Source organism: Bemisia tabaci, chromosome 1 (assembly GCF_918797505.1).
Source record: "Bemisia tabaci chromosome 1, PGI_BMITA_v3".
NCBI classification, from domain to species: Eukaryota; Metazoa; Arthropoda; class Insecta; order Hemiptera; family Aleyrodidae; genus Bemisia; species Bemisia tabaci.
This window is the reverse complement of record NC_092793.1, coordinates 44,634,091-44,661,874: the sequence shown is the minus strand read 5'-3', so window position 1 is coordinate 44,661,874 and position 27,784 is coordinate 44,634,091. Positions and strand designations below refer to the sequence as shown.

The following is a 27,784-nucleotide window of genomic DNA, read 5'->3' as shown; positions in this document are numbered from 1 at the left end:
CCCACCCCAAACTCAGAAAACAATAGTTTCACCCAATCTTGGAATAGAAGAAATTAGATTGGTGATAACTGTGGCTCCCCAAAAAGACATACGGGCCGATTTCCATGATTTTGCAGATATTGACACGTGGTAGTCCCTAGATGAGTCCACTGTATTCAGAATTTGAAAATAAGACCCAGGTTCTTTATATAAGAGTAAACCAGACAGCTTCAGAAGGGGGGCAAAATTTGAAATTCCCGCCAAAGAAAAATGGCGGGAATTTCAGTGGAAAATTGAACTAAGCGGGAAATGTTGAATCTTGGTCTGTTAGTAGGGTAAGTGAATCGAAGGTATGCTTCTTTGCTACAGACTATCCAAAAGCGACGATACCCTCCGTTCAGTTTCGTTGTAGTCTTGGCGTGAAGTTTGGAATAAATGCCGATTTTTTCATTTAATTCTCATTGGTCCAATCGCTCCCGGTCAGAGAAAGATTGGACAAATGAGAGTCGAGTACCTATGAAAATATTTTCATTTTTTTTTGTTGGTCGTTCTTTTGTCGACGTGGGCCTAAGAGAGCGCAAAGCGCCCCATGGGGGTTAGGCCGCGTAGCGGCCAGAGGGCATAGCCCCCTGGTGCAAACATATGTAATGCGTATTAGTTCTGTCTTTTCAATCGCTCAGAAATTATCTTAGAAAAATACACGGTAAAATCGAAAATTTGAGATTTTGAAAATTCGAGCCCCATAAGTTCGATGAAAGCGTTGTCCTGTTGAGCCAGGATTCTTTCCTCGTCCATTTAGTACCTAAAGGCACTTTTTTTTTTTTACTAGCCGTCATCGGATTTCGAAAAAAATGTTTTTTCGCTCCTCCCTAGGGCACCCCTCTTAAAACCCTCCCAAAATGGGGGCTGATAATATTTTTATTGAATTTTATGGGGCTGATATAGCCCTGAAGTTCAATTCTCGGCCGTTTCCGAGAAAAAGGTAGTGGGCGGGTGCTCTGGAACACCCGATATACACGGTTGTTGCCTGCAACAAGGAACCGTCACGGGAAAACTAGCCGGAAAAAGTCAGGGACCTTTGGTATTGGCCAGGAATTAATTTATGTGATTGTTGCGCTTCTACGTCTGCTGATGTCTTTTCCCTCATCTCCACGAATCACAAGATCAAACCAAGCCATCAAACTATCAAGGTCATGGTCTAACAGCCACTTGTACTTCCGGCACCACTGCTCGGTCACGACTCTAACTTCGCCAAAACATAGTCTCAGACTTTCTAGTACTTAACGATTTGGGTGATATTCAACGTCGAAGTTGTTCGGATGACCACAGCAGTACGTGAAAATCCCAAGCGGATTTGAAAACGTCGAAACGACCCTAAAAATGGATTCTCTGGCTCAAATTACCTATACAAACTTTATCACAAGTAGCAGTGCGGTCGCGATAAATAGAGTCCCTTTATACCCAGAGTTACGACAACTCACTTTTGGTTGGGCTGAAAGTGGCCTAAAAAAAAAATCCAAATCTGATTGGTTCTCTCTCATGGAGTCACAAACGAGTGCACCAAGATGGCGGTGACTCGAATGTGAACAAAAATAATGAAAATATTACCTAATTCCGGTTTATCATGAGAAAATTGTTATTTCCATCGGTCCAAAATGAAAATAGATTTAGAAATTATTCACAAACCAATCTCATTTTCTTTTTAATTGATCAATTTGTTGATGTTGTTGTTTTTGTTTTTGTGTGACAGACATCGCAAGATTCCTGGTCCTTAGGTATCCCTCAGTATCCTTCGTTTGGGTGCCTTCGTTTGTGCCTCCATGGCCAGCCAAGGCCGGCTGCCAGTCAGCTGATAGTCGATTTGTCTTAACTCCTGGTATAAAGGGACTCAAGCGATAAATAGCGATTTTATCGGTTGGTTATCGCAATATATCGGTGGCAATATATCCCCTGCAAAAATAAGTATAATGCTAGCATTACACTCGTGAGTGTATAGCTAACATAAAGTGATTTGCATACAGAATTGCATTATGCTAGCATTACACTAGCTTTACACTCACGAGTGTAATGCTATAGCATTATACTAGCTATGCACTCACGAGTGTAATGCTAGCATTACACTGGCATTATACTAATTCTACACTCAGCAGTATTATCTTGACACTTCACTAATTATGTGCGCCTTAGCATTATGCTAGCTAGCACATGAAATAACAATGCACTGTCATCCTTGAAAAGACGGTCCCGCGGGGGTAGCGCTGAGGCCGCGGAGAGAGGACGAGGACACCTTACGGCCTTGTTCCACGTTGAGACTTTCGTTGTGTCCAATCTTGTTAAAGGTAGGTACCAATGGTACCATTGACGAGTTAGATTTCTCGGGTATGCCTAAGTATATTGATATGAAGCTGTGAAGAAGAGAGCGCAACTTTTAACCTCTTATAACCTCTCAAATATAAATATTAAAAGAAAAGTTAAATTCCTAGTAGTAAATCATAAACATCTTAAGAAGTGAGAAGAATAACGAGACAAAAACCATTCATATGAGACAGGCTTGGGCCTAGAGAAAACGGGACTCGCACATTGAAAAGCACGGCGCCATCTGGTGGCCGTGACTGGTATACACTCATCATACAGTTATACAATCATTAGTGTAATGCTAACATTATACTGGCATTGAACCAGTTATACACTCAGCAGTATAAAGCTGAAAACATTATTGTTTCCGTATCGGATACTTTTGACGTCAATATAATGTATGCTCATGAAATGCGATGGTCGTTCATACATTACACAGTGCTATGATAATTTAGATAAGGATTAAGGTGAAGTCCCATAGGTAATGAGAGTAATTTATGCCATAGTATATTTTGCCATGTGTGTCAATCACTAAACGCTGATGTTTTCTAAATACATGGAATTTTAAATTGTAGAATTTTTTGTTCACAATGCCTTTTTTCCAATGATAAAATAAAACAGTAAAACATACTTCTTTACTTCATACTTCTGCAATCAATTATATTTAAAGGAAAATGGCAGAGTGTTGGTCTTACTGACAGTTTCTTTAATTTGAGGATTACCTTCACTCTTGCGAAGAAGTAATTTTCTTAACATCCCTTGTACAATGAGCCCTTGCTTTTTTAGTTTTATTTTAAGCCCATTTTTTTAACGCCCCAACATTCCCCTTAGCAGTAACAGAAAAATAAAAAAAGTAATTTTAGTGAAAGCACTCATTTTTCTTGAAATTTCAAAATGAACTCGAATTTACGGGTGTTATTGCAGGATTTGATAAATACCAACAATTAACTTCCTCAAAAAATCTGATCAGTGTCATTATCATTGACTTTCTCAATAATTGTGGGATATCATTATTAATTTTCTATTTTCCTGTACCTATACATTTCATTTCCGTTCGTAGTTCGGAAAATCGCTTTTGGCAATCGATAAGATATACCTAATAGCATGGCTTCTAACACCATATGATGATACTATACCCATATTTTTTGGCTCGATTCGATCTTTTCAGAAATCAGTGGTCCTTCATCACACTTGGATTTGTACCTTATATGAAAACGCAGATTATCTACGGCCTTGTCTCCACGAGACGTTTTCATGGGATTTGTCCCAAGTTCGAATCGCAGGAATGAAATCCCTGGTAAAAATAGCAAGTGTTAGGTCAGTGAATTTTCCACTGAAGTCAATGCAATTTGCTCTGAGGTCAGTTCAGTTTTCTCTGACGTAAGTGTTAAAGCACTTACCCAAGCAGTCGGCACTGAGGTAAGAGGCACTGACGCCGGGAGAAACACTTACCTAAGTGCAGAGATATCTCTGAGGTAAGCAGACTGAGGTCAAGACTTGGTTCAGAGGGTAAGTCTCTGACATCAGTCTTAATCGAACCGCACTCACTCCCAAAAAGTAGAGATGACTCCCCCTTCCCCAGCCCTATTTCATTTTCGTAGGGGAATATTTCTTCGGGATACGGGGACCATAAACTTTATCTTTCAGAGAGGCGTATTTTGTAGAAGGTGGGATTTTGTAAGAGGGAAGGAAAACTAGTTCAGATAGCCACACTCTTGAATAATTTGTTTTACCCTCTTCGTTTAAGATGGCGCTTAAATAAGTAAAACACAAAAAAAAATGAGATCGGTAAAAATATTATCACCGCTATAATATGTATTTCGATGTATTTATTTAAGCATTATTATTTTTTTTAACTTAGGAGTTTTTTTCAAAAAAAATTGTTTTTTTGGTTTTAATTTTTCTCAGTTTTAACTCTTTTTAAAATGCTCCAGTCTTAATTTTTTTTTAAATTTTCCTACTTTATTTTTAATTCTTTTCTAACTTTTTTACTCCTTTACTTTCAATTTTTGTGTCTGCTAATTTATATTTATTGTATCATTTCAACTTTAATTATTTTTTTTTACATCCTTAGCTATAATTTTGAATTTTAATGCGTTCCAATTTTTTTTGTTTTCAAAGAAACATACCTTATAAAACTTTATTTACATGTTGATTGATTAAAAAAGAATAATAAAAAAATTAAGTATCGGATTCACATTCAAAGACAAAATCATCATTTGCTGGCAAAATTACTCCAATGGGGCCATGGAATGGCATAATTACGCCCCTAACATATACACGCGCAGTTAGTGTATTGATCACCGAAGTTAAGCTACGTCGGGCGTAGTTAGTACTTACAATTAGATTGGAGACCGCATTGGAACGAGCGTTGTCCCCTGAAGATTGTGATACTTACTTGTGATTGAAAACTCACAGCAACCCTCCCTGGTCATCAAATAGTGACTTAACGTACCTGGCGGATCGGTAATTAACTAAATTTTTGCTTGTACAGTATTTCTGGGAGTTTCCACTCCGCTTACGTCTGAGACACTTAGGTCAGTGCCACTTACATCAGAGGCACTTGCCTTTGGAACAGACCTAACACTGAGGTAGCAGATCAGCGCCCGGCAGCACTGACATCAGTGTTGAAGGTCTGTTCAGAAGGCAAGTGCTACTGATCTGAGCACTTGCCATTTTTACCAGGGGGGATATCAGAGACACCATACTGCGCTCTTGTAGGCTGGATTAACCCATGCGTTGGAGTGTTCAAAGTCATCGCTTCGCATGCAGCCTGAGAGCACCGAAGATGCATGAATGCGTCCTTAACATCCAGCTTGCAAAAGTATTTACAGCCACGAATTTTTGCAAAGAGTTCCTCCGGCCTGGGAATAGGATAGTCGTCAATTATTAGGTTAGGATTGAGAGTGGTTTCGCCCGTAATTCTCAGCTTGTTGTTTTTGACAACAACATGTGTGGGACTAGCCCACTCAGAATGATCAACCATTTTATAGAATCCTGATTTGATTTTTTCATCAATTTGGGCAGCGTACTGATCTAGCATGGAATAGGGAAGCGGTCGAGCTCTACAGAATTTAGGTTTTGCACCTGGCTTGAAGTGAAAATCAAGGGCAGGTCCTGGTAAAAATGGCAAGTGCTCAGATCAGTAACTTGCCTTTGGAACAGACCTTCAACACTGATGTCAGTGCTGCCGGGCGCTGATCTGCTACCTCAGTGTTAGGTCTGTTCCAAAGGCAAGTGCCTCTGATGTAAGTGGCACTGACCTAAGTGTCTCAGACGTAAGCGGAGTGGAAACTCCCAGAAATACTGTACAGGCAAAAATTTCGTTAATTACCGATCTGCCAGGTACGTTAAGTCACTATTTGATGACCAGGGAGGGCTGCTGTGAGTTTTCAATCACAAGTAAGTATCACAATCTTCAGGGGACAACGCTCGTTCCAATGCGGTCTCCAATCTAATTGTAAGTACTAACTACGCCCGACGTAGCTTAACTTCGGTGATCAATACACTAACTGCGCGTGTATGTGTTAGGGGCGTAATTATGCCATTTCATGGCCCCATTGGAGTAATTTTGCCAGCAAATGATGATTTTGTCTTTGAATGTGAATCCGATACTTAATTTTTTTATTATTCTTTTTTAATCAATCAACATGTAAATAAAGTTTTATAAGGTATGTTTCTTTGAAAACAAAAAACATTGGAACGCATTAAAATTCAAAATTATAGCTAAGGATGTAAAAAAAAATAATTAAAGTTGAAATGATACGAAAAATATAAATTAGCAGACACAAAAATTGAAAGTAAAGGAGTAAAAAAGTTAGAAAAGAATTAAAAATAAAGTAGGAAAATTTAAAAAAACAAATTAAGACTGAAATATTTTAAAAAGAGTTAAAACTGAGAAAAATTAAAGCCAAATTAAAATCAATTTTTTTTAAAAAAAAACTCTTAAGTTAAAAAAAATAATAATGCTTAAATAAATACATCGAAATACATATTATAGCGGTGATAATATTTTTACCGATCTCATTTTTTTTTGTGTTTTAATTACCTATGTAAGTGCCATTATAAACGAAGAGGGCAAAACAAATTATTCAAGAGTGGGGCTACCTAAACAAGTTTTCCTTCCCTCTTAGAAAATCCCACCTCCTACAAAATATGCCTCTCTGAAAGATAAAGAGGTTGTTCCAAAAACGCCGATTTTGCCCCCCCCCCCCCCCTGGATTTGGCCCAAACTTTGCTCAGATGCTGTACTAAGTGTCCTCGATGCTTGGGCAAAATTTCAGCCCCCTCGAATAATTACGGGGGAGGGAGCACGGGGGCAACGTTGCAATTTTTTTAAAACTTTAAAAATCGATATCTCGTTAACGGTTTGAGTGTAAGTGTTGCGGTTTGTGCTAAAAAACGTTTAAAAATATTCTCTACAAGAATATTAATGCTGTTTGCAAGGTTGCGTAATTTCTCACGGTCATAAATCGATTTTCTCGATTTTGAAGGTTCGACTTTTTTTCGTTTTTCGTCTCTCCTCTCCAGGCGATCGTTGCTACGTGAATAAAAACCTGTTGAGGTGTTTCTCCAAGAAATTATGCATCTACCACACTTTGTTTGACCTTGGGGAAACGATTCGTTCGTGAGTTACAGCGATTTTTCTGCGCGTTACCACCGGTTACACGCGGGCGGCATGTCGGCGGCGCTCCATCCCGCGCGGGCAAGGCAGAGGTTGTTTCACCGCTAGGGCCTTATATTCATACTGTAGGCTGTAATTATCGATATTTTCTCCTCCCCCCACCCTTCTCCTCCAATAAATATTTGTTTAATACTTCGTTGTACAGGGTATGCCAGACCACCCGTAACAGGTCTTTTTCTCGGTTGGTTTACGTAGTACGAAGTGGGGGACCTCGAGGTTGAGTAGGAAATTGACCCCAAGGAATCCGAATTTCACGGTCCCGAAACCCTCCATGCCCCCCTTGGGAGGTAAAGAGGGGGTCTCGATCCCAAAAGTCGGGAGACATTGTGCCTCCCCCTTTTACCCCCCGAGGGCGGCTAGGGGGGCCTCGGGACCATGAAAATCGGTTTCCTTGTGGTCGATTACCTGGGAAATCATCTTTTTCCGGAAAATCTACGTCAATTTTTGACCAACGGGAAATTATGGAGGGGGCCGATGTCCTCGTCTTGAAGAGATCATTTTTGAGCGCAGGGGAGGGGTGGGGGGAGGAGAAAATATCGATAATTACAGCCTACAGCATGAATATAAGGCCCTAGCGGTGAAACAACCTCTGCCTTGCCCGCGCGGGATGGAGCGCCGCCGACATGCCGCCCGCGTGTAACCGGTGGTAACGCGCAGAAAAATCGCTGTAACTCACGAACGAATCGTTTCCCCAAGGTCAAACAAAGTGTGGTAGATGCATAATTTCATGGAGAAACACCTCTACAGGTTTTTATTCACGTAGCAACGATCGCCTGGAGAGGAGAGACGAAAAACGAAGAAAAGTCGAACCTTCAAAATCGAGAAAATCGATTTATGACCGTGAGAAATTACGCAACCTTGCAAACAGCATTAATATTCTTGTAGAGAATATTTGCAACACTTACACTCAAACCGTTCGCGAGATATCGATTTTTAAAGTATTAAAAAAATTGCAACTTTGCCCCCTGCCCCCTCCCCCCTAATTATTCGAGGGGGCTGAAATTTTGCCCAAGCATCGGGGACACTTAGTACAACATCTAAGAAAAGTTTGGGCCAAATCCAGGGGGGGGGGCCAAAATCGGCGTTTTTGGAACAACCTCTTTGTGGTCCCCGTATCCCGAGGAAATATTCCCCCACGAAAATGAAATAGAGTGGGGGAAGGGGGAGCCATCTCTACTTTTTGGGAGTGAGTGCGGTTCGATTAAGACTGATGTCGGAGACTTACCCTCTGAACCAAGTCCTGACCTCAGTCCCGCTTACCCCACAGATATCTCTACACTTAAGTAAGTGTTTCTCCCGACGCCAGTGCCTCTTACCTCAGTGCTGACTTCTTGGGTAAGTGCTTCAACACTTACGTCAGAGAAAACTGAACTGACCTCAGAGCAAATCGCACTGACCTCAGTGGAAGATTCACTGACCTAAAACTTGCCATTTTTACCAGGGACTCAATTGACAATTAGACACATTATTTTAACTGAACAAACATGAACAATAGAGTAATCAACAAAATATCGCACAATTCGTTTTCACTTCTTCTTCCTCTCTCAGTGGGTCCTAGGGGTACAAGGACCCCTAGGTACTTGGTACCTACTGGGAAAAATATTGATTAACTCAATATTTTTCCCAACTTTGTAAGTGGGATTTTTCCCTGGGACAAATCCCGTGAAACGGCCCGTGGAGACAAGGCCCACCAGTGAAAGTGATGGTGACGTTTTACAAGTTATATCCCGCAATGATATAGATTGAGCAAAATGTGTCTTGCTTACTTTCCCATGTGTTGAATACTATGCGTTGGCTGTCCTACCGCAACTAAAGGGTGAGATGAACCGAAGTAAAATTCCCTACCCTTGAATAATGAAAAATAATCTCTTTTGATGCTGGGCTGAATATCAAAGTCAGTAAAGGTCATCTGACGAATAATATTAATGAACTTACAATGTTCTGTTTCCCGTATGCGTCGAGAAGTTCAAACGCTGATTTTGTTCTCAAACAACGGACGACGAGTTTTGTGTCATGTGGGAAATAACATCCTAAACTTTTTGCCAATTGGAACGATGCTTCGATGATCTGAGTGTTCGATTTCTGCGCTATGGGAGAAGTCAAGCATCCAGACATCATGATTGCGCTCTGGAAGAGCTCTGAAAATTAAAATTTTTCAGTGAGTCCTTTTTTTATCTGTATTTTGTATACTTGTTTATAACTGCATTTTTTTCTCTGATTATTTCTTCTAGAAGCCCTAGGAACTAATCTAGTGCATGGTCCCCATCTCTCTTCAATAGGTAGGTACCTAGGTACTTACTTATCCAACAAACAGCCACAGGCAACTCGCTCGCTTGAGCCTATGAAACTCGGACCCGCCCTTACCCAAGTAGCATTTTTCAACGGAAAAATCGCGATTTGTTGCGATTTTGTCGGCGATAAAATTGCTAAGATCATCAACATCTGAGCGATTATCCTCGATCTTGTTGCAATAAAATCGCGATTTTATCGCCCAGCAATTTGTCGCAATATTATCGCAACAAAAATGGCGATAAATGGCGATTTAGTCTCGATCTCATCGACGAAAATTGATCGCGATTTTATTGAACAAAAAATTGCGATGCATAGCGATTTAATCGCCATAGATCGCAATTTTTTATTCGATAATATTGCGATTAATTGCCACCGATACAATCGCGATAATCAACCGATAAAATCGCTATTTATCGCGATCATTGCTACTTGGGTAGTTGGAAAACGAACGCGGAATCTCCTGCTGAATACAGAGCTTCACTGAAAATAGTATAGGTATAAAATTATGCCTTCTAAAAGGGACGGATGGACGGACCACTTGCATGTTGTATTTCAAATAATTTCTTTCTTTGAAGGAAGGAAACACCGCAGGCGTTATAAAAGTGGAAACTAGTTTTCCTTGAACATGCAAACAACATGAGTGCCTCTTGAAGGGCAGGGATGCGATAAGCCACATGCAGTTCTCTGCCCAAATTAATATGCTTAAGTTTGGGTAGGATTCTGTCTGAAGTTATGAACTTACGTTTTGTGCGTGGAGACACCAAATGATACATAATACTTGCCGCACCGGAAGAGTGACCCATCACCGTCACTTTATTGACATCCCCTCCAAATTTGTTTATGTTTTCCTGTACCCAGCGCATTGCTAGGTACTGGTCCAAGAGTCCCAAGTTCCCTCTAGCTTCAGCATCTCCAAAGCACAAAAAACCTGGTAACACACCGTTTTTCATCTTTTGAATACTCATCGATTCCTTCCGTGTTTTCTTCGGAAAATATACTAAAACCGTGACGGAAAACGGCATTTATCGGCTAAAAAAAAGCCCGATAGGTCAGGTTAGGTTAGGTTAACTCGAGGTTAGATTAGGTTAGGTTAAATTTGGTTAGAAGAAATTAGGCTGTTTCGGCCGAAATATCGTTAGCTTAGGTCAAGACCAATCTACACAGGTCAGTCATTCCCGAGGACGAGTTTTGGTACTCTACTGCGCAAAGACGTCGTATTGAGTGCCTGCAATGTATTTTTTATGGGAACACCCATTGTGACGAAGAATTGAGTGCCGCCGAGTTAGGGCCGGGCGGGGAAGTGGCTTTCAAAAAGATGCGCAATAGACCGTATTCGATAACGGTTCGATGTATCGTTTGGTTCAAAACAATAGAACATAACCTCAAGCGAAACTGTAAGGATTTAGGTTGGAAAAGCTGAAAATGAGATATTTCCCGACAATTTCACTTTGCATTGGCATTTGGTACTAAAAGAATAAAACATCTGTTACAAAAGACCCGCTCTCTCAGATTTCTGAATTTACTTTGGAGGCTATGTTTATGTTTTAAACCAATCGATATCGATACAATCTTACCCGTTCGATGTATCGAATACGATCTATGACTGACCTGTGTGGATTGGTCTTGAGCTTAGGTTAGGTTAGGTTAGTTTTACAACAACACACAAATCCGGTGGCCCCACAATTATTTTTCATACAGGACGGTGTGTGTGTGTGAGGGTGTGAGGGTGCGTGCGTGTGTGCGTGCGTGAGGGTGTGTGTGTGTGTGTGTGTGAGGGTGTGTGTGTGTGTGTATTTCAGTCAGCGTGAGGATTTTTCAGTTTTCAGAGCGTTGAGCGGCAGTTAATTTTTAAGTTTCTTGAAACGAAACTTCTGGGGTTTATAGTCCTCTAAGAGTACTTTTGAACTGTGAAGAAAAAATCGGAATGCGTTAATTACTTTTCGCAGAGCGAGGGGTCAAAGTGGGGGGAGGTTTAATTTTGTCCACGCGATAACTCGAGTAAAAATGGATATTTTGAGCTGAAATTTTGATGGTAGTTCGATATCTACTAAGACTGGTCTCCTATTGAATTTCAGCGAAATCGGCCAACGCGTTCCATAATAGTGGCAATTTACCGATTTTACGGGTGTGGGGGGGGGGGGGGGTAGGAGTAGAGTACCTGTATAGGGAGAGTACCGACAGATCGGTTCTCTGGGAGTTGCGCAGCCAAGGGGAACCGTTTCTTGAGATATATCTGTGGCAAGAGGGGAAGGGTAAATGATTTCATTCCCCAATGTGACGCTAGGTACCCTTCGGAAAATACACTCATGCCGCGGTAAATGCGCGGACTACAAAAAGAACCGTCCCCTACTTGCCGGCAACCCCACGGAAAAACCCCGCGCTTGCGGCAGGGTTTTTTTATTGTGTTTTCGCTATCGTATTTCGGGCTACCCATTCTACACACACACACACACACACACACGCACCATCACTCACACACACATACGCTCCTACCTACACACACACACACACCCTCACACACACACACACACACACACACACACACACACACACACACACACACACACACACAGACAGACATATATATATATAATATTATTTAATAATTTTTATAATTACTTCCCGGTCCCATCTTAATTAAGCAACATTTGTTTGACTTTAAGCCGCAGAGAAATTAAATGTGAAATTTAAGTGAAACTTAAGTGAAATTTTATTCAATGCACAAATGAGTTTCGAAAGTAAAATAGATGAAAAAAAGTTCAAAGGAAAATTTACTCACAGAAAAATTATCAACATGGATTTCAAAAATTAATAAGGCCACAGAGGCAAAGAATGAGAAAATCGTCTTTGAACGTATATTATTGTGCTTACACGTGCTTACACGTGCGTGTTATTATTGTGCTATCGTGTTTACGTTTATTATTTTGCTTTTAGTTTTTTCTCTCATACTCATTACTATTTTCAACTATTCATTCAATACGGTGGCCAAATATTTCTTGAAATTATTTGTTTTTGTGCCTTTAGTTTTTTCTCTCATACTCATTAATATTTTCCAAGTGCTCAAAATATTGTTTGTGTAAGTAGTTAAATGAAAGTGTTCTATTTTATCCTTTCTTTAAAAGTTTTCTCTAAGATGAGCTTTTCACATTCATTTTTGGAAATATAATGTAGTCTATATATTTAATATCCTAAGGCTTTTTTTGGTCTCCAACAGTTTGTGCTAATTCGATCTCGGAAACTACTGGACCGATTTTCCTCGGATTTGTTTTAAATGAAAGCTCTTAGGCTGTAGACGTGCCAACATCCCTTGGTTTTTCGATTTGCGCGACCGACGTTGCAAAATTTACCCTGATTTGATAACGACATATTTGCATTTTTGACGCTGGACAGTTTGTGCTAATTCGATCTCGGAAACTACTGGACCGATTTTCCTCGGATTTGTTTTAAATGAAAGCTCTTAGGCTGTAGACGTGCCAACATCCCTTGGTTTTTCGATTTGCGCGACCGACGTTGCAAAATTTACCTCGATTTGATAACGACATATTAGCGTTTTTGCCGCTGGACAGTTTGTGCTAATTCGATCTCGGAAACTACTGGACCGATTTTCCTCGGATTTGTTTTAAATGAAAGCTCATAGGGTCTAGATGTGCCAAGACCCCTTGGTTTTTCGATTTGCGCGACCGAAGTTGCAAAATTTACCTCGATTTGATAACGACATATTTGCGTTTTTGACGCTGGACGAGTCATATGGTTGGGGGACCTCCCACCCTCTGATTTTCCGTTTCCCTCTCCACGTAAACCCATCCCTACCTGCTCACAACACGTGTCACCCTTCTACCCTAGCATGGGTCCTACGGCAGTTTCACGCATGTCGGGGGTCAGCTCATGTCTTCTTCCAAGAGAATTGGTGATTTATCTTCACCCTTTCGCACCGTTACGTTTTCAAAAAGTGTTCTGATTTTCTTTTCCAGGAGTGTTATTTATTTTTCAAGGTTGTTTTTTTTCTGAAAGTAGGTAATTTTTAGTTTCCTATTCTTTGTTTTTGAATTTATCATTTTGCCTCCAGGAAGTCCTCTAAGCACTGGTAGTAGCAAAATTTGGCTCGCGAAGCGAGCCAACAGTTACTCGCGGAGCGAGTAACTGGGGGTCCAGGGGGCTTGCCCCCGGCTAGCAGCGCAAGCGAGCGTAGCGAGCTGAAGCAGCTAGTCTCTAATTTATTTTCTGAATGACAAGTGGACGATTTTCAACCATGTGTTCCACTGAATGTTGCATTGTTGATTTTGCAAAAGAGATCTCTTAGTCTTTGATCTAATTATTGTTTAATTCACATTGGTTTGTTTCCTTAAAGTGTCCAAATAATACCTTGAAGGTTTACTCTTAACGGGTTTAAGTAAGACTTGTTTTTTCTATGACTTTTTTGTTTCCTCAAAGTGTCTAAATATTTCCGTGTAATACCTTGATGGTTTACTAAACAGGTTTAAGTAAGACTTGTTTTTTCTATGACTTTTTTTTGTTTCCTCAAAGGTCCGAATATTTCCATGTAATACCTTGAAGGTTTACTCAGTGGGTTTAAATAAGACTTGTTTTTTCTATGACTTTATTATTATACAAAGTTTTGTGCCTTCATACTTCTTTGTTCTTACAAATTTGTTTTTTCTCCTGTAATTGTTTGAAACCGTTTCAAAGTTTTCATCAGCATTTCTAATGTAATGCTTTTAAGCATATACATTTTTTAAATTCATCCTAACCTTAAACAAACATAAAAAAAACAAAGTATGTGGGCTTTCAAATAAATTCGAATGTATAGTGATTTTCTTTTGGAAATGGAAGAAGAAAATTTTGAAGCGTCTCCATAGAAATTTCTTGTTATTGGGCATGAATTTTCGTCCCTCACACAAATCGACTTGACTTGATCGCAACATTTCTGTTACCAGGTCAACACTTCACTCTCAATCTATGAAAAGTTTGGTATTTTAGCCTGAAAATAACAGTTTTCGTCAAGAAAGATAAATTCATTTTTCTAGCAAAAATGTGTAAAAATGATATGTTGACAGAGTTACTGAAATGTCTCAGTCCAGATGTGTTGCTTTATGTGGGGTATGGCGACTTACGCCTAATAAAAATTTAAATAAGACAGGGTGTCTACAGGTCTGGAAAACCGGGTAAATTCTGAGAATTTTATGAAAAAGACCGGAAAAGTTTGAAAAGAGTGCATTCACACAACCTACCACCAGGCTGCAGGACTGGCTTTGTTATGAGCATGTAATAGTTTCGTGAATGTAAGTTTCAAGTAGGATTTGGAATTTTAGATGATTGAGTGATAGATACGGAAGGGGAAAAGGTTCACATGCTTTTATCAGTTACGGTGAAACTAATTTAAAAAATTGTGTACATACACAAAAATTGTTCATTTTCAGCTCTATGTGTCGAATTGTCGATGTACAAAATCAGGGAATTTTGATCAATATGGTCAGGGAAAATTTGGAAATGTCAGGGAAATTTTTCTTCCCAAGTCTGTAGACACTCCATATGAATACACCATTAATACTGAATAAAAATATTTTTGAGACTTGCACAAGGAACTGATCGAAAAAATTTTTGATACTTACTCTCGCGATAAATTTATATTGCGGACCCGTTTCGCCTGCTCTCCCTCCTGCATCCACAGCGCAACTCCACGCGGGGTCGCGCCATGAGGATGCCGAAGGGAAAGCCGACGCGACGAAACGCATTCGCAATGTAAATTTATCGCGCAAGTGAGTGCCAGAAATTTTTTCGACCATTAATAAGTTATGTGTAAATATAGTATTAATACTGTATAAATGTCATATCCAAATACGGTATAAATATGATACCTATATACAGTATTTTAAACCCTGGAAATACTGGAAAAAATACCATATTTTATCATATATTAATTACGAGATAAAATATCTATTTTCAAAGTATAAAATATGTATTTTGATACAAATAAATACCGTATCTTGAAAGAGTATTTTATTCGTATTTTTGCTACTCGTTGGTCTGCATCTATTCAATTTGATCCCGATGTTCCGAGTTGCACCTAACTTCATCCAGATCCGCCACCCCTCCCCCTTTCCCCCTATAATAAATAGTAAAATGAATCATAAACAGATGCGTTGTTAAAACACTCAATTTCGTAATTAAAGATATTTAGTACAAAAATACAACTAAAATTCAAAACGAATCAACGCATTCTTGAAATTTTTTTTTATAAGGGTGGGGGAGGATTACATTAGAACCGGACACGATTATGGAAGGAGGGCAATAACAGCACTAGAAATATTAAATTATTACCATGACTATGCAAGTGTTATGATGATTTATCTTGATTTATTCAGAAATATCTAATTTCATCAGCCTCATTACGACATCCCTATAGTAGCAGAACCACAGAAGGAAAAGATAAATATTATGTACGAAAGTAATTTCTTTTATATAATGCATGCATACAAAAGTGTTAAAAGTGAACATTTTTATGTAACCATTATATAAAAAAATGTTATAATTTTCGTGAGCTTTTCGCGAACATACTAAAAATTCTTCTAATTCGCGAAAAGCTCACGAAAATGATGACCTATTTTTTTATATAATCGTTACATAAAAATGTTCACTTTTAACACTTTCGTATGCATGCGTTACATAAAAAATAAAAAATGTGTGTATAAAAAAAAATTACCTTATTTAGCTTTTATCATTTTTCATATATTACGGTCAGGTCTAAACTTTGATTTTTTTTATATAAGCGCTACACGTTTTTTATATAAAACGATCATTTAGATAACAGATATGTTTTTTTAATACTTTTTTTTAGAAAAATAAAAATTTGTTCTGCTACTAGGGAGATGAATCAAGTTGAATCCTCTCGTGAAAAGGTGAAAAGTGATAATGTAAAATCATAAATAGGTATAATGAAAAATAAGTGGAAACATGAGTAGAGGGAGAAGGAAATTAAGATAACACATGAGTGAGAATGGTAACAATGATACTTAAAATGCGGAAAAATAGAATTTCAAACGTTTAAAAATGTATTGTTTCGGCGGAGAAGCACGCACCACCTCTGAAAAGGGAAAGATTCCATATTCTGAGGAAAAAATGGTGGCAGGGAAGACAGGCATCCTGGCATCCTCTGGAAAAATAAACTGAAAAATAGCTAGAGACATGAGAGGGAGGGAGGAGGAGAAGTATTTAACACCTTTTTTTTTTTTTTTTTAATTGGAGCACAATTGGAGAGATCGGCAATCCACTTGATAAGTGTTCAGCATAATTATTTATGGTAAGAGGTTAAGAGCGGGGGTCTTGATCCAGTAAACAAAAAAATGTAACATAACCTATTACCTACCAAAGTGTGATTAGATTTTTTTTCATCTCATAATCCTAATTTATAAAACTCGACACATTTAATTTATTCGAAATTCAATCAATTTAATATCTAATTCATTGTTCCTGCAGTGATGAATGGTACTGAATTAGGATGAACTTAGATTACGGGATGAATGCAGTTTTATGTCTATCAATCCTTTTGCATCTGGAAAATGGCGGAAACTTGGTATTACGGACGTTTACGGTTGAATGCAAATGAAACTCTGAGTCCTGTTGGTTTTTGGTTCGACCAAAAATGACTCTTTCGCATTGCATTTCTGAAATGTCAAATACTTTCAAAATGAAAGCTTGCGAATCCATCCGTAAACGTCCGAAATATCAAGTCTCCACCATTTTCCTCGTCATCTTGGAGTTATTCAAAATTTCAAAAATTCAATGACAGATTCGGCTTTCTCGTGCCGAAATACCCCCTGCTACCTAGTTCCATGCAAATCCACCGATAAGCAGCCTAATATATTGTCTTGCCGCTCAAGGTCGCCATTTTGACCGCCGCCATTTTGAATAGGACAAAAATTCTCCGGAAAAATAATGCCAGAATCGTTTTTCTCGTTCCAAAAACTCTTATAAACTAAGTTTCATCCCAATCCATCGACGAAAACGGAGATGAAAATTACCATTGTTTTGAAATTTGACCGGCGGCGGCCAGTTTGTCAAAAATCAAAAGTTTGACTTGCGGTTTGCGCCAAAAATGTTCTTTTTTAATTCTCTTTGAATTGATGTGTCACAAAGAGGATGTTGCCATTGGAGAAAACAGGTTGGGGTCCGTAGCCCCTCTCCTGGGGGGGGGGGGTGGGATTTAGGGGGCTCCTGAAAGTAGCTTACATTCATCTTTGAACATTCCCAAAGTTTTGTTTCAAAATATTAATTAGGTAAAATTTTAGAGGGGGTGGAAGGGACTTTTGGGACACCCTGTATAGTTGAAGATAGAATATAGGTGGGTCGAGTGAAAACACGACGAACATATCAAACACAACAAACTTATCAAACACAACAAATGCATGCATCAAACACAACAACAGGATAGGTGGGATAACCCTACCTATCCTGTTTTATTCCTTATCGGGTACGTTTACACATTGATTATTATTCCCCCTTTCTCGAACTTCCTCCATTTAACCCAATTAATATCAATGCATCCCGTTTTACCCATTTCTATCATATTTTATATCGAACGATGTATCGAAGATCGATAAACATCACCCTGTTTTATCCCTATCTGTCCTGTTAAATTCTTATCTACCCCGTTTCATACTGATTATTCCCCTTTTCTGAAAATTCCTACCTTTCATCCCGGTGAATATCAATAAATTCCGTTTTATCCTTTTCTATTCCGCTTTATATCGAACGATGTATCGAAGATCGATAAACAAAGAATGCTGTTCTCCCTTCTATCCCAGTTAATGTCAATACATCGCGTTTTATCCATGTGTATCGTGTTTAATATCAAACTATAAATCGAAGATTGATAATCAAAGATAGCGAAGGGTATGATATAGGCACTTTAATTCCTATATATCCCTTTTTATCCCTACCTGTCCTGCTTAATCCTTATCGATCCCGTTTCATACTGATTATTTGGCTTTTCTTCAAATTCCTACTTTTTATCCCGGTTAGGGGTTTACTATTTTATCACTACGAATGAAACCCCGAAAAAATGGTGGCAGGGGAGCAAGGCATGCATATATATATACATAAATAAAATGAGGGGGCTGCGGGAGTTAGAAAAATGAGCTGGGAGGGGAAGAGGTAGAATAAATGCTGGCAAAAAATAGAACTAACCTAGCAATGATTTATTAAAAAAAAAAAAAAAAAAAAAAAAAAAAAAAAAAAAAAAAAAAAAAAAAAAAGACAGAAGGGAAATCCGCTGACTTGGCCAGGATATGGAAATAAAACATCAGCTGATAACAAACAAAGGTTACCAAGGAAACCAAGGAATGGAACTTTCATAAAAACGGTTCAGTGGAAAACAGCGGAAGTAGGGCACTTACGTCAATTATCGTTTATACGTAAACGGTAAATGCGATTTAATCAAAAATTTATACAGTTCTTTATAAGACCAAAATGGACAAATTTACAAAATTTGAATCAGCTAACGTAAATCTAACGATATTTATCTTGAACAAAAGAATTGACGACGGAGGTCGGGTAACTATAATAAGTGGGATAGATGGGATTATCGTTTCGTGATTTTCTAAAAATTTAAAATCAGAACATTAACATGCATGCTTGAAAGTGGTAAAAAAAAACAACTTGATCTCTCGTCTTACCAAAAACGTTCAAGCGATAACCAACCGAAACAATAATCAAGCCGTCCGCTGACAAATCATGACCAGGGATTCGGTGAGTAGATCCGAACGCAAAGTTTTCACCTTCAAAAAAAACTAACACTGGAGTGTTTTGGTAAATCATATGTATCTGGAAAAAAAGAAGGTTTTTTTAAAAGACTTGTTTTGCACGTTGAGTTCACACATTCTCTTTGGTCCCGAAGCTGGAGGGTGAAGCCTCCAGCCCCCCCCCCCCCCCCCCCCGTTAAAAGGTCTGCTCAGCTGCCCTATGGAAACTTAAGCGCTCAGCCGATAGGCAGCGCTTATTGCTTTCGACCCACCACTAGAGTTCTAGAATAGTAACACTGCAGCCAAAGACATTGAAGTACGTAGTCCGTGCATCCGGCTCTGTTCTGCACAGGCGAAGCTTGACAAGTTTCTTCGAACTCCATGGATGGGCAAGCGGGAAGGGGGAGAGAGCGTGTGTCCCAAGCACTCGAAGACACTGCAGAGGAGCAATGGAGAATTCATTCGCGCGTTGGGTTTTCCGCGAATAACTCGTCTTGAGTCCACTTTCTGACAAAATTCCTGGAGACAAAAGTTGTAGAGCATAAAATTGTACAACCGAATTGCAAAGTTTCACTTTTCCGAACTAATTACCGACCGCAGAAAAAGCCTCAAAATCCGACAAAAATTCACGGGAGCCATCATATAGTCCAGTCAATCTAGCATTTTTCTGGGAAAATCTATATATAGAAGGTTTTTTGCGGAAACATGTTGCATTAGGCTACCAGAACAACATATCAAAAGTTTACCAAAATCGGCCGTCCGCTAAGGCCGCCATCTTGAAAAAAGGGGGGCGGGGGGCCAAAATACGCCGCCGGCGACCGGTTTTTAGCTTATATCTTGAAAAATATCGATCCTACGGAAAAATGTCACTGAACCTTTTCAAAAGATCATAAAATTTTCTATTAGAAACACTATACATTTATTAAGTTGCGACTTCTGGTTCGTGAGATATGGCGGTAGTTTCCTGCGGCTAGGAAAGTCAAATCTTGCGAGAAATCACGTTTTTTCAACAAAATCTGTAATTATCTTAAGAACGGCGAGTCTGAGGCAAAAAAGTGTTCTTACCGGAATGAAATAGCATGAAATTTCCATGCTAAGAATGCTTATAAATTCACCAGGGGGTCCGCCCCCGGAGCGCTATGCGGTCCGAACCAACGGCGGCTACTACGCGGTGAGGCTCGGCTTGGCCGCGTCATGAATTGTTGCGGTCCAAGATGAAACGGCTTCACTTTTTTGGTAGATTTACCGCGAGGGTAAGTCATATTATCCATTTAAATATGTGCTAATTTCCTTTCATCATGAACCCCCCCCCCCCCTCCCCCTTTAGGTCATGCATAAAGTATAGTTAATTAATGTCAAGGGTCGCGCTTGAAGATAATGTTATTATTTTAGGCTTTCTTATTCAAATTAAATTTGTCAACAAGTCCTCTTTTTTCAAAGTAACTAAAAGGAAATGAATTAATACAAAATATAGAAAGAGGGAGTTTAAATTTATCTTCTGGTTCCTCTTCGATCAGTGTTTCTGCTTGATTGCTGCATCCCAAGCCGGAACAATGTAGACAAAAGTCACTGCATGGTACACCAGCTCTCTTACAATAGCAGCGGGCACTACAGCCTTGCGAACATGTACATGAGATGATTTGTAAAAGTTCTTGGGGGGGGGGGGGGGGGGTCAGGCGGGTTGAGCATAGGCACAAGGTGAAGCCTGAGTTCCGAAGATTTCCACCCCCATTCCTTGGGATTCCGTTTTCTTCCTCTCCAGAGTTGAACTTGATAATATACACGTAAGAAGTGTTGTTTGCACGCATCTGAAGTTGGAGGCAACGTTTGCAGTTTCACCTCAGTTTTTGCCTTGCCAAAGCACGATTAAAACATTGAAATCTGCTGAAATCTGCATTTGTTCAAAGCAGTAGGTAACTGATTTTTCAGCACCATACAGCAAAAGAACGAGTTACTCACCCGCTTGACAAAGCTCATCTTGAGTGCAGTCGGTTTCATCAAATTTCTCAGCAAAACAAGAGACTTCGCCACATTTTTCTAACAGTTTAATAAATGTGCCTTTGCCCTTGCCACGAAATGCTGAAGTAGTATCACACCCACTGACGACAAAGATAAACAGAATGCTCTTCTTCAAATTTACGTTCGATGTTCGCAATCGATTTGAGCTAAAAATTTGGGCTGCATATTTGCCCTTATACCTTGTTTGAGTGATAGGACGTCGCTTGATGCAGGCGTCAAAGCTATCATTAGAACAAGAGGTCAATGTCTTCACCAACGATTAGAGTACCTATATTGAGAGAGTATGGCCACCGGTGTTACCACCTCTGATTGGCTCTGGCTCAGCCATTTTAGGCTGAATGGAGCCCTTAGGACCCAAAAATGGCGGACGCCATAAATTAATGTGATGCAAAATAACTCAAATTGTAGTTTTCTTTGCTTATCGTAACGAGAAATTTACCCAAATGCACTATTGCGATTCTTTGCATATTTTTAAGGCTAATCGTGTGCAATTTTTGAGAAAAATTATCTTGGATGTAGTAAGGTTGGCAGCAAGTGCGGTTGGTGAAAACTAGAGTACCTATATAGCGAGAGTATGGACAGATCGCTTCATGGAGGGCTTAGGGCCCAAAAGTGCAGCCACCCTTCTAACCAACTTCTAACGCACAAAATTTCACTGCCAGTCTGCAGATTCCAATTCTAACCATGATGGCAAAGAATGTACAGAAATGAGCGTTCTTCCGCGAAATTGAGTAAATGTATGCAAAAACTGAGTCAAACACGTGCTTAATAAACGACAGTTCGTAACAATAGTATTAGTAAATCGTTCTGGATAATGGAAATTCATAGGTTGGCTGCATTTCTGGGCCCTAACTTTATTCGCAGAAGCATCGGTGAAGGCTTGATGGATTTTCGGAGTTTCACATCTGTCCATACTCTCGCTATACAGGTACTCTAGTGAAAACCGTCAAAAGTTGACAATGACCCCCCTCCTATCCACAAAAACCAAAACAAAGCACCGCCATTTTTGGGTCCTAAAAGTCTCTCCATGGGGCCCAGTGGCCATACTCTCTCAATATAGGTAGGTACTCTACCAACGATAACAACTTGTTTCTTCGTTCCTCTCGGCAGACTGACAGCCTCATTTACGATGAGAGTATCCGCATCGTCCTCTGCTTGAGATACTTTAACTTGACTCCCTGTAGTAAAGTGTTTCGATAACAAGCGAATTAAACGCGCCTCATTCTTTTCATTATAGATAGAAGCAAGTCCTGGGCCACGGATAGAGGAGTGTCCTCAAAAAAATTAAGGCAGGACATTTCTTAAAGCTATAACGTCGTCACCTTTCAACGCTTTTTGTAGAATCTGTTGCGCTTTTTGTTCGTATCCATCAAAAACAATTGAACCTTCAAGACCATCATGCTTTTCAACATATATGTATTAATAAACGATTCCACCGCTTAAGGTAATAAACGAAGAAATGCTTGTCTTATTTAGAGTCCCTTTATACCCAGAGTTAAGACAACTCGATTATCAGCTGACTGGCAGCCGGCCTTGGCTGGCCATGGAGGCCGAAACGAGTGCACCCAAACGAACGATATTAAGGGATAAAGATCAGGAATCCTGCGATGTCTGTCACACAAAAACAACAACATCAACAAATTGATCAGTAAAAAGAAAATGAGATTGGTTTGTGAATAATTTCTTAATCTATTTTCATTTTGGACCGATGGAAATAACAATTTACTCTTGAAAAGCCACAATTAGGTAACATTTTCATTATTTTTGTTCACATTCGAGTCACCGCCATCATGGTGCACTCGTTTATGACTCCATGAGCGAGAACCAGTCAGAATTGGATTTTTTTTTAGGCCACTTTCAGCCCAACCCTGGCCCAACCAAAAGTGAGTTGTCTTAACTCTGGGTATAAAGGGACTCTAGTCTTATTCCTATTTCTATATTTTGTATTAATTCATTTCCTTTTAGTTACTTTGAAAAAAGAGGACTTGTTGACAAATTTAATTTGAATAAGAAAGCCTAAAATAATAACATTATCTTCAAGCGCGACCCTTGACATTAATTAACTATACTTTATGCATGGCCTAAAGGGGGAGGGGGGGGGGGGGGTTCATGATGAAAGGAAATTAGCACATATTTAAATGGATAATATGACTTACCCTCGCGGTAAATCTACCAAAAAAGTGAAGCCGTTTCATCTTGGACCGCAACAATTCATGACGCGGCCAAGCCGAGCCTCACCGCGTAGTAGCCGCCGTTGGTTCGGACCGCATAGCGCTCCGGGGGCGGACCCCCTGGTGAATTTATAAGCATTCTTAGCATGGAAATTTCATGCTATTTCATTCCGGTAAGAACACTTTTTTGCCTCAGACTCGCCGTTCTTAAGATAATTACAGATTTTGTTGAAAAAACGTGATTTCTCGCAAGATTTGACTTTCCTAGCCGCAGGAAACTACCGCCATATCTCACGAACCAGAAGTCGCAACTTAATAAATGTATAGTGTTTCTAATAGAAAATTTTATGATCTTTTGAAAAGGTTCAGTGACATTTTTCCGTAGGATCGATATTTTTCAAGATATAAGCTAAAAACCGGTCGCCGGCGGCGTATTTTGGCCCCCCGCCCCCCTTTTTTCAAGATGGCGGCCTTAGCGGACGGCCGATTTTGGTAAACTTTTGATATGTTGTTCTGGTAGCCTAATGCAACATGTTTCCGCAAAAAAAACCTTCTATTTATGGATTTTCCCAGATGACCCTTATTTAGAGCTAAATTGACTGGACTAACACTGCGCATACACAGGTGCGCGCGGTTGGGACACAGGAACTCACCGATGCGAGATCGGCGCTCTACACTCATCGGTCGGTGTGCTATGCGAATTTTTAAAAGTTGTCATGCCGCAATCGGACGCTGAATTTAGCAGCTGAATGTGGAAGTCAACAGTCATCGCCCAACGGCTGAAATTTAGCAAATTCGAGTTATTTTCATCCAGATGTGTATTAAATCTACTCGAATAGTTCAGACAAATTCAAAATTGGTCCGATGGTTGCTGAGAATCGTTGCTGAATTTGCGCGTCACGCGCAAAATTCAGGCATCGGGCCGATGACTTCCACATTCAAGCCACATTCAGCTCCCACATTCAAGGCCTAGATACACACGGCGATTAATCGCCGCGATTGCAATCGCGGCGTTTAAACGCAGGTGTATTCGGTCAATCGCCGCGACGGGCGAGTGAAATTCTCGGAATTTCTCCAATCGCCGCGATTGAATTCAAAGTAGGATGCAAATGCAATCCTACTTTTTGGGCGAGTAGATGCATTTGTTGAGTCCTGTTTATTCTTGATGGATGCGAAATCCACCAGTACATGTGGTCCACATGTGTTTTTGTTTACGTTCTTCTGTCTTCGTGGTTCTCGCACAGAGTTGCTAAAAGAAATTTCATCGAATGAAATTTCGTGAAATTTCTTTTTTCCCCATGAAATTTCTTTCGACCGACAAAATATCAAAAATGTTTGTTTTTTCAAACAGAATTTGTTTTTATTTTTGAAGAGAATAGTATTCGTCAATTAGACCAATTGGAGCTACTTATTTATCAAATATTTCCTATTTAAAAAAAGAAATACGTTAGCGAAGGAAACTGTTAGTTTCTGAAAAATCATTTAAATTGTTTCAAGGATAGTTTAAGATCCCACCCTCGCTTTTGTACCAAAAAAGGATAGACTATTAGGGGGAACTAGGATTCTTTATAGTTGAGAAATTTGTTATGTTCCAAATATGAAAGCTAACTTTCACTTTATCCGTAAAATTTATTTTGGTGTTCAACCGGTAGGGCTGTGTGTTTAACCAAGATTTGAGAAAAAAATTCAAAATTATGTTTTTGCTGTTTTACTCAACTTTCTGGGCATTTCTAAAGTTCCCTTTCACAGTTTACCACGTGTGTATAAAGGGAATTAAGGAGATTCATAAGTTTCTAGGGTTTAATCCTGCATTCTGAGTGTTATATGAAATTTCTGGAAATTTCTGGAAATTTCCTCATGAAATTTCTTTTTATAATTTTTCATTTTTGTAAAGATGTAGCAATTTCTATTGCTCTCAGGAAGAAAATTAAGAATATCAGAGATACCATATGCTGCAGAAGTAAGGGAAGTCAGGAAAGGTTGTAATAACATAAACAATCAGCGCTGATCGCGGCAATTAATCGCTAGGTGTATACGTAATCGCACTGATGGTCTCTGTTGATTGTATTGCGTTGAGCGATGCGACCCGAACCAACCCAATCGCGGCGATTAATCGTCGTGTGTATCTAGGCCTTCAGCGTGTGATTGCGGTGTCACGCCTTCCGGAACATAAGGCCTGAATACACGATCAGCCTGAGCTTAAGTCTGGCGTCCCCAAGTAGCATGGATTGCAATTTCATTGCAATGGATTGTGAGTTGATTGCAATTTTTGCTTGTTGCCTATACGTTCATTTGAAGGCGCTTAAAAAGTTGCAATTTTATTGCAATAAGTTTGCAAGAAATGTAGATTATGCTTGTTGCCTAACCTTCTTTTTCAAGGCACTATAAAGATTGCAATTTCGGTGCAATCATGTTGTAACAAATTCACGCCATGTGCCTGGCATCCAATTCTCTAGTTGTTTTAAAGTTTTTTCGACTTGAATGTCTCACCTAACCCATATAGCCCAACATATTTTGAAAATATTGTCACCTTTATCAAAATATTTTCATGGCAATATTGTAATTAAGATATTTTCAAAATATTTTTAAAACATTTTAAAGGAATATTTTGAAAATGTTTACAAAAAATATTTTTAAAATAATTCAAAAATATTGCCTGTAAACATGCATGTTAAAAATATTCCTTAAGAAAGTTTTGAAAATATTTTAAAAATATTTTTTGAAAATATTTTTAAGTTCTCAAGTTAGTATGTGGTGTAATTTACACCGGTGTAAATTTAGTGTGAGTACCTATTACGTGATATCGAAAAAAAAAATCAGACAAAAAAAATATGAAAAAAATAAATAACACGAAAAAAAATAAATAATAGGCAAAAGAAAGAAGCCTGAGAAAAACGGCGTTAATCAAATCTATGATGAATGTTGAGCCACGCACTGACGCAATGCATGCGATAACAGCCTTAACAGGCGTGATTTCAACCCAGCTCATCATCAGCTCCCTGTAGCTCAGTGGAAGAGTGCTCCGCTCTGACATTCGCGGGTCGGGTTCAAGCCCACTCAAGGGCGTCCGGTATTTTATGCTGCTAAACGTCGTAGGACATTAGGTAAGCATGGGTTCGAATTATTATAATTTCCCCGGAAAATTTAGGGGTTGAAATTTAAAGGTCGTCAATATTGAATTTTCTTTGCAAAAAAAAAAAATTGCAACTTTTTTACAATGAGGGGGTCAGATGTTGTAAAATAATTGCAATTTTCTTGCAAGAAAGTTGAAATCATCTGGAAATTATATTTCATTTAAATTGCAATTTTTTTCGTTGCAAAATGCTACTTGGGAGTTTGGCATTTGCTCAACAATCGAATTTCTTAAATTTGATAGTTCTCAACTGACTTCTGCATTAAATTAGATGAAGAGTGAGAACACTAGTGGAATTCATCTAATTCGGAACGTTGATTGATGGTCAGGATTTGGCGGCCCAACGAACTACACCTCTAGAATGGCCGCGAGATAGCAAACCTGCGTAACGCGCAAGGGCCGGTTTTTGAAGGCAGGAGGGGGGTGGGAGCCCAAGTATAGCTAACCTCAATCTCCATTTCTGCTGCGTCTTGCCCATAAGGATTACATGTGAAAATTTCAACCTATGTAAACTTTCATTTTTTTTGAGGTTTGCTTTCAAAGTTCCTATTTTTTGAGTTAAGAAAACCTTTGGAGATGCGATTATTATGCAATCTTTTCATTGCTATCACTTTATTCAACAATATTCGGCAAAATGTGGGCAGCGTCTGACATGGGTTTAGATGGCAGCCTGCTGTGTGAGCCCAAGTAAACCTAACCTATATCAACTTCAAAACGTTCCGGGTCTCTAACACTGGTCGGCCATTCTAGAGGTGTAGTTCGTTGTGGCGGCCCGCTAAATCCTGACGTTCACCAAGCAACAGACCCATCAAAGTGACGCCAGACTTGCTCAGGCTGATCGTCTATTCAGGCCATTAGGATGCTCGCCCGGAACGGGCTATACAAAGACATAAAGACGGAGTGCTCGTATCTAAAAGCACGGGGAAAAAGTGAAGCTAGGTTCGGCGCTGCGCGTTTGTGTGAGTGTGTAAATGAGCGCGGGAATCCATGGCGGCAAACGGAAATTTGATTTGAACTTGTCCTCTTGATTTTTCCTTATTTCTTCTTCGAAACGTGTTTTAAATGCTTTAAACGATTATATTAAGAAAGTTCGGTCTGCGTCCTAATATATTACACCTACTTTTGCTCGGTAACAGGCAGTAATCTCAGATAAAGTTAGTTTTTCTTCTGCTTATGGTGGTTCTGCAGGTTCAAACAGGCCGTTACAGTTCTAGATCTACGTTACTTCCAAATGAAATCAGTCGGTCGACGACGGACCGAAACTAACCTAAAGTTAATAAAATATGAGTGTGTACCTGAATTTGGGCAAAAATCAACCTAAAATACTTTGTTTCCGCAATTTTATTTATTAGTTCCCGCCCTACATTTGAATTCAAACTTGTCCCGATTTCGCCGCCAATCCTCTAGCCAATAG

The 27,784-nt window shown here is 39.3% G+C and overlaps 1 protein-coding gene across 2 annotated transcripts in view; it reads right to left on the bottom strand.

Annotated features, from left to right (window-relative positions):
* Positions 1-27,784, bottom strand: part of LOC109041494 (pyrethroid hydrolase Ces2a) — a 187,183-nt gene that overhangs the window by 105,044 nt on the left and 54,355 nt on the right. For both annotated transcript variants that reach the window (XM_072301389.1, XM_072301393.1), the window contains 3 exons: positions 18,982-19,129; positions 10,053-10,238; positions 8,954-9,156 (listed from right to left, as the gene is read on the bottom strand). In XM_072301389.1, the coding sequence (XP_072157490.1) occupies positions 8,954-9,156; positions 10,053-10,238; positions 18,982-19,129 (537 nt within the window). The remainder of the gene's footprint in view (positions 1-8,953; positions 9,157-10,052; positions 10,239-18,981; positions 19,130-27,784) is intronic.